Source organism: Cyanistes caeruleus, unplaced genomic scaffold (genome assembly GCF_971803275.1).
Source record: "Cyanistes caeruleus unplaced genomic scaffold, bCyaCae1.hap1.1 HAP1_SCAFFOLD_229, whole genome shotgun sequence".
NCBI classification, from domain to species: domain Eukaryota; kingdom Metazoa; phylum Chordata; class Aves; order Passeriformes; family Paridae; genus Cyanistes; species Cyanistes caeruleus.
Genome location: NW_028256012.1, coordinates 90,669 through 98,147, shown reverse-complemented (window position 1 = coordinate 98,147; position 7,479 = coordinate 90,669). Strand labels below are relative to the sequence as shown.

The 7,479-nt window shown below is 57.6% G+C and overlaps 1 protein-coding gene across 1 annotated transcript; it reads left to right on the top strand.

Annotated features, from left to right (window-relative positions):
- Positions 1-460: 460 nt before the first annotated feature.
- Positions 461-3,927, top strand: LOC147645563 (serine/threonine-protein kinase pim-1-like). The gene is made up of 3 exons (XM_086874466.1): positions 461-589; positions 789-1,155; positions 3,923-3,927. Exons 1-3 carry the CDS (start codon positions 461-463, stop codon positions 3,925-3,927), a joined length of 501 nt encoding a protein of 166 aa, XP_086730592.1.
- Positions 3,928-7,479: the final 3,552 nt, after the last annotated feature.

Sequence of the window (7,479 nt, the reverse complement as noted above, 5' to 3'; positions counted from 1 at the left end):
CTGCCCTGCTGTGGCTCTCCCAGCTTCTCCAGAAGCCGCCATCCCTTCAGGAGGCTGCTCCCAGCAAGATTGGCCATCGGTGGGAGAGCCTCAAGCCTTGCAAGGATGGCACAGCAGAGAAGACCCGCCATCCGTGCAAGAAGCTCAGGCTGTCAGAGAACGTCCATGGTGCCAGGAGCCTCCGCTATCTCTGACAGCCTCCATCGCTCGGAGAGGCTCAGCCAGACCTGTCAGCCTGCAGAAGGTGCAGAGCCCAGGGACAGGTCTCCCAGCTCCCTCGGACCCTTGGTCTTCGACAATACGGGCGCATCCCTGAGCACTGACATGGCCAGGGAAAGCCCACAGGTCCAAGTGGAAGCCTAGCCTGATCCAGGGGAGCCATCTCAGGAGCAGGTGGAGGAGCAGCAAGTGTCCTGGAGCCAGCAGCTGCCGGACCACAGCTCCCAGGTGACGGTGCTGGATGTGCCAGCTGGCAACAGCCCGTGCCTGGTGGAGGAGACAATTCCCAAGGGACCAGGGAGTTTCCTCCATCTCCAGGAAGCTGCTCCCATACAGCCACCAACTACCAACAAGTCTTCCGTACCAGCAGGTGAGACCTGAGGAGCTGACTGAGGCTCCCAAGGGGCTCTGGAGGGGCATTCCCAGGCCAGGCCAGGGCTTCTGAGCACAGCCTAGAAGCAGGTCAGAGCAAGGTGGCGGCGCTGGCTGTGGCCGCTGCACTGGTGGGCACTCGGGGGGTTCCTGGGATCATCAGGCCCTGTGATGGAGGCATTGTCTCCTCCTCACAGCCCGATGGCACCTGTGTTCCACTGGAGATCGTGCTGATGCTGAAGGTGGGCTCTGGCTGCCGCAGAATCATCCAGCTCCTCGACTGGTTCCAGCTGCCTGACAGCTTCATCCTGGTGATGGAGCATCTGGAGCAATCTCGGGATCTCTTGCACATCCTGCTGGAGCAAGAGTTCCTGAGGGAGGAGGTGGCGCACTGGCTTTTCTGGCAGGTGCTGGAGGCCGTGTGGCACTGCACCGCCTGCGGTGTCCTGCACCGGGACATCAAGCCAGAGAACCTCCTCGTCAACCTGGAGACTGGCGACCTGAAGCTGATCGACTTCGGTTGCGGCACCTTCCTCCAGGAGCGGGCCTTCACACAGTTTGCCAGTGAGCCCAGAGCGCGGGCCCTGCTCCCAGTGCCAGGCACTGCACAGCCCCATTCCCTCCTGGGCCGCGGGGTGCGGCATTCAGCCGGCTGTTGGAGATGGTGTGCGGGTTCCTGCCCTTCGAGAACGAGCGTGACACCGTGTTGGGGCAGCTCTTCTTCCCGCAGGAGGTCTCTCCAGGTTGGTACGCGGCCTGAAGCAGGCAGGCTTTGGCAGGTGGCACCGCGCAGCCCAGCCCGGCACTCCCGCAGCTGCGTGGGACGTCCATGTGCCCTCAAGGGCCGGCTGCAGCAGGTGGCCCGTGGCAGGCTGGGTGTGGCACGCTTGGCTGAAGGAGGGGACGCTTGTCCTGCCGTGCCGCTCTCCCGCCAAGGGCAGCTCCCAGCACACGCAGCGTGGCCCGGCTTCTGCAGGCGCCGGGAGCAGCTGGGCAGGAGCCTTCTGCAAGTGAGCGCCGCTTTCTGCCTTCTCTCCCCAGAGTGCCAACATCTGATCCGCTGCTGTTTGTCCAAGCACCCCATGGACTGGCCAGTGCTAGAGCAGATCTTCTACCACCCTTGGGTGTTGGGCGGGCATTTCTGATGCCTTGGCGCAGCCTCTGCAGCACCCAGTTCCCGTGTCCCACGCAGGACTGAGGGCCCAGGAAATAAAACAACCCAAAACCCACTGCGGGCCTGGAAGTTTTGTCCTGGTTAGCAACTTCAGCTAAGGGAACCTCTGGGCAAAAGGGGTAATCAGAGCATTCCCTTCAGCCTTTGTCAAGATTTTGGTGCCTTTCCTCCAGGTTGTCCCTCAAAATCAGAGGGGGGTGGAGCCTGCACCAGTCCCCCCAAATCGGTGGGAGACAGAGACTTCTCCCAGGCCCCTCAAAACTCACAAATTGCAGATGACACCAAGCTGGCTGCGAGTGGGGATCTGCTGGAGGTCAGGACAAGGAGACACAGCCTTGAGCTGCACCAGGGCAGGTTTAGGCTGGACAATAGGAAGGAGTTCTTTCCAGAAAGGCTGATTGGGAATTGGAATGGGCTGGCCAGGGGGAGGTGACAGGGTCACTGTCCCTCTCCAGTGGTCTGGGGGAGTGACATCAATCTCTGTTTAATAACTGCTTTTGCTTTAAAACAATTGCTTCAAAATTGCTTCCTATTACACCCTGAGTGTCTGTGCTGGTTTTGTATTAGTTGATACTTGGTGAGGAGGGAAGAAGTCACCCATGCAAATGATTTTTCTAGGAAGGGGCTGCTAAGATCTTCCTCAGTGCTTAGCAAAACCAATAGCTGGCTGGCTCTGAGAATTGACACCTTATTAAACCATTTAGAAGCTGTATCCTCCTGTGTGAAATCCACATTTTAAAGACAGGCAAGCCCAGGAAAGCTCTCTGTTGTTTCCAGCTGTGAAGAGTTAACTGGGTGCTGGTCAGGCCGGCCCTGCTCCAGCCTGGCCTGCACCGAGCCGGGCTCCGCCAGGCCCCGGGAGCGGCTCTGGGCTGGGCCAGGCCCCTTCACCACGGCCCGCACGGCCCCAGCGGCTGCCGGGCACAGGGAGGGGAAGCCATCGGCCCGCAGCTGGGATTGAAGGGAGCAGGGGCCTGGGACCAGCCATGTGGGCAGAACAGCCACGACTGCTCTGGCCGGGCCCCCTGAGATCTTGGCACAGCCCCAGCGCTGCCTGAAATCCATCACCGTGACTGCTTCGGCCACTGCCCGGCAGAAACCATCATGAGCATCTGCAGGTCTGGGTGAGATATGAACTCTTTCTGTGCACAGGTGAGACCTGCAGATCTCCATCCTCCCCTTGGGTGAGAGGAAAGGACAGAGCGGGAGACTAATGCCACAAGTATGGTAGGCTACACCTGTCTTCATGTATCATTGAATTAGAGAAAAACTTTCTCCAGGGCAAATTATGCAACACTTTGCCTCACAATCCATCAGTCTTAATTACAATGAGTGGTAGATCCTAATTACAATCCGATTAGAGCAAATCAACATGGTGTGAATGGCAAGAAGAATTTGCTTGTCAACAGATGAATATGTCCCACTCAAGAATGAACAAAATCTGCCTTTACTTGGAAGAAAGTAGACATGGAGCAATGCAGTATTTGGGTTTTATCCAGTGATAAATGGGGCAAGAAGTTGTAACAACTCACCTGTTTTACAGAACACAAGTACTGATAGAGCCAATAGTGCACCCACATTGAAGGGATCTTCAGAACATTCCTTTATTTCTTAACAAGGAATGGGCAGCAAAATGCTGGCATTTATCTGAGCTGGAAGCCATGTTCCTCTCCTGTTTCTCCTTGAGCACACTGTTCTTTGCAGACTTCACTGTGCAGCCCATCAATCCTCTCTTGGCCAACAGCTAAATGGCACAACTACCAAAACACAGGTGCCAGCATCATCACCCCAGCATTATTCCAGCACTGCTTTGCTGGTGCACAGGAACATAGAATGGCTTGGCTTGGACATTTAAAGGCCATCTAGTGCAGAGAGCAGGGACACCTTTAGATCAGGTTGCTCAGAGCATGAGCTTGAATGTCAGCAGGGATGGATACCCACCTCTCTGGGCAACCTGTGCCAGGGTTTCAAAACCCACAGTGTAAAAAACGTCTTTCTTACGTCTAGTCCAAATCTACCATCTTTTAGATTGAAAACATTCCCCCTCAGTCTTGTCACAATGGGCCCTACTAAAAATTCTGTCCCATCTTTTCTACAAGCCCCCTTAAAGTACTGAAAGGGAGCAATCAGGTCTCTGTGGAGCCTTCTCCCTTCCAGGCTGAACACCCCCCGCTATCCCAGCCTGTCTCCAAAGCAGAGGGGCTCCAGCCCTCAGAGCATTTTGTCCCTCCTCTGGACCAGCTCCAACAGGACCATGTCCTTTCTATGCTGGGCACCCAGAGGTGGATGCAGTACTCCAGGTGAGCTCGCAGCAGAGCAGAGGGGTGGTGGAATCACCTCCTTCAAGCTGCTGGGCACCCTCATTTGGGGGCACATGGCTGGCTCATGTCCAGCCTCTCACCTTGCAGCAGCCACAAGTCCTTTTCAGCAGGGCTGCTCTCCATCCCTTCATCCCCCAGCCTGTGAGATCAGCTGGGCTGGGACCCTGTCATAGCCCTTGGACAGAGCTGCTGGGCAGGATGAGCTCCCTAGTGAAGGAGGCAGATCCCACTCCCCACACAATCCCACCCTGGCCATGAGGTCACAGCAGCCTGTGGGGTGACAGTAGCTGAGGTGACAGCAGGCTCTGAGGTCACAGATGTCCCAGAGCCCCGTGGTTGCACAGCACCACAAGGACCGAGCAGTCAGTCCTTGACCACGACTGTTGTGGCAGCAGCGGCGGCGGCAGCAGCGGTGCTGACATTGGGACAGCGGTGTCAGGACAGTGGTGGCAGCAAGAGCTGCAGGACTGGCAGTGGGCAAGGCACCATGGCCTTTGCTCTGCGCCCCCTCCTCCTGCTCCTCCTGGCAGTGGCCCTGCCTGACAGGGCTGCCCAGGCTGCTCCGTGGCGAGCAGGGCGAGCAGGTGAGCCTGCAGCCTCAGTCCCCTTTCCCGGGACAGTGCTCCCTTCTCCCTGGGAGGTGTTGGGGATGGTTTTCCCCAGGGCTTAAGGGAGGGTTTCCTCTATGGGAGGGACAGAGGCCTCAGGGGCCCTGGGCTGGTCCCACTGCCCCTCCAGGGATGTTGCACAGGGCCTGCAAAGAGGGTGGAGAGTGACCAGAGCCAGCCCAGAGCTCCCCAGGCCACTCTGCAGCTTTGGCCATGTCCATTGACATCTGGCTCCCACAGCCTTACCCATTCACCTTGCAGTGTCCAGTCCCCTAAAACAGAATGGGATTCCAGCACAGCATGGAATGGTTCTGATCTGTGCTCCCTTCTAGATTGGGATCGTGACATGGAGTACCTGAAAGCCCTGGCACATAATGGTTTGAGATCCATGGAGAATGTTGGAGGCAAGTTTTCAATGTCCCTTTCTGCACAGAATAATCAGTGTCAAGGTGGCAAGAGCTCACTCACGTGCCATTTCCCTTGAGAGTCTGAAGGTTGATGGATTCTGGAAACCTCGCCCTGCTCCCTTCTGGAGCCCTGAGTGATCCCACAGCATTGCTGTCAGTGGGAGGAAGGAGCATTTAGCTGTCAATCTTCTTCCACTGTGCAATGCCAATGTCACCTTCCGTGTGCCCTGTGCAGCCACGGAGAAGAGCAGAGAGGGAAGGGCCAGGCCCAGGGCTGTGCCCCAGGGCTGTGCCTTGTGTGGCTCATTTCTGGCCCCAGGGAATCTGAGATGCTCCTGCTCCAGCTGCCAAGCTCTGGCCCTGCCTGGGGCTCAGTTCAGAGCTGCTGGCAGCTCCAGGGAGTCCTTTCTCCCCTGACTGCCATGCAAGGGGCTCCTTCCATCCCATTGTGGGGCCACTGCAGGCACGTGGTCCCCCTGCTCCTGCTCCTGAGTGGAAGGTGGAGAGGAGGGAGTGCCTTGGAGGGCAGCAGTCACCCAGGTGCACTCACTGCCACTCTGGCCTGAAGGAGAAATGGAACTACTTTCCATTAAGGTCCTCCTAGATGGAAGAACCAAGACACAGAAGACAAGAAATCCCTGGAGGCATCCCAACTTTTGGACAAGATGCTGAGTGATCTGGAGAGACGCCATGGTGGGTCCATGTCCCTCAGCCTTCTCCTGAGACTCAGCAGCCGGGGGCTTTCTCTGCACATCTGGACACACAGTGCCCAGCACAGCAGGAAGGGATCCATGGCAGCCTCGCTGCCCCTCTGCTGCTTTCATGCCCTGCAGGGCTGTTTCCCAGCCTGGCCTGGCTGCAGCTTCTCCCCAGCCTCTGCAGGAAGGCATTTGGTATCAGTTGACAGGGATCCCAAACTGCACCATGGGTCATAAACAACCTAAGATCCCCTGCAATTTCCCAGTCTTGGGCTAGATCAGGTGTTTGGAGGAGGGAGGGCCCTGACCCAGCCCAAATAACCTGGCCTTTCCTCTTGATCCTTATCCATGATTTGACAAGTATTGCCTCCTGAAGATACCACCTCACCTAATGGCAAACAGTTCTGTCTTATCCAGCTGTCCCTTTTCCTTTCTCAAGTGCTGGAGGAAATGTCTGTGCAGACAATGACATATGCTAGAGGAAGCAATGTCTCTGTGCCAGCTCCTGATGCAGGAAAGGAGGAGATGCCAGGCCCAGGCACAGGAGGTAATTGCTGTGCTGGGCTCTCCCTCGGCCGGGCTGTGTGCCAGCAACTCTTCCCCCATGGCTGGCCCTTGCATGGCTGAGCAGCAGCCAAAGCTGGAGGTGCCTCAGCTTCCAGGCCTCTGGAGCTCATTCCCAGCCCTTAGGAAAAGGGACTCATTCACCAACATCCATCCCACTGCAGCTGCTCCTGGAGCTGGCCCTAAGCATCCAGAGGCCCAAGGCACAGGAGCAGCCCCGAGTGGGAGCCCTGCTGTGAGCCCAGGGCCACAGCCAGCCCTGGCTCCCAACTTGGCAGGGGCTGCACTGGCCCCTGACAGGGCCTGGCTCTGTCCCCTTGGGCTGGGGGAGCTGTCACAGAGCAGGGAGGGTCAGGGGTGGCAGTGGCTGCTCAGGGATGGGTTTGGCCCGTGTCCCTGGAAGGAGCCACTGCCCAAGCAGCTGCACTGCCCCTGGGCTCTGCTCCTGGCCTTCTGGGCTTTGTTGGGTGTCACAGCCTGTGCCAAGGGGTGCCAAGGTGCCTGCAGGCCCCAGCTCTGGGGGCAACAGAGAATGTCCTGGCCATATCCAGTGTGCTGCCAGCTCAGCCATGGAGCACAGCACAGGCTCATGCTGCACATTGCTCCCACAGAAGCTCTTGGCAAGTCCAATATAAATGCTGAGAATGCACCGAGCACCCCAAGAGTGTTCTGCCCGCAGGATGTGCGCAAGTCCTGCATGATAGGCACTGTAGTGACACTGTTCACAGTGCCCCTTTCCATGGTTCTCTGCTATGTTGGATTCCGGTGGTGGAAGGACAAGAAACGGTAAGTTGTTGTTCATCCCCACCCTCCAGCTTCTTGAAAGGCTGCTCATAGTCAGGAGACATTCCCAATGAGGCTGCTGTGGACTTGTGGATAGTCCTTGGTTGTCCAAAACACTCTGCTGAGAGTTCTGCTGCTGCCCAGGCCTTTCATTGGCCTCTTAATTGCTGGGCCTTGTCCTGGGGAGCCCGCTGGGGCTGCAGCCAGTGCTGGCTGCCACTGAGGCTGCCTGGCCAAGAGCAGCCCCAGGAGCAGCGGGCAGAGGCAAAGCAAGGTGGGCAGGAGAAAGAGCAGGGACGAGATTGCCCTTGACAGGCAGAGGTGCTCTGGGGC

What these genes read in the sequence shown, in the direction of transcription:
- LOC147645563 (XM_086874466.1), top strand. Translation starts at nt 461, where the DNA reads ATGTGCCAGCTGGCAACAGCCCGTGCCTGGTGGAGGAGACAATTCCCA. An exon ending in CAAGTCTTCCGTACCAGCAG is followed by an intron (nt 590 to 788) that starts GTGAGACCTGAG and finishes TCCTCCTCACAG; the next exon opens with CCCGATGGCACCTGTGTTCC.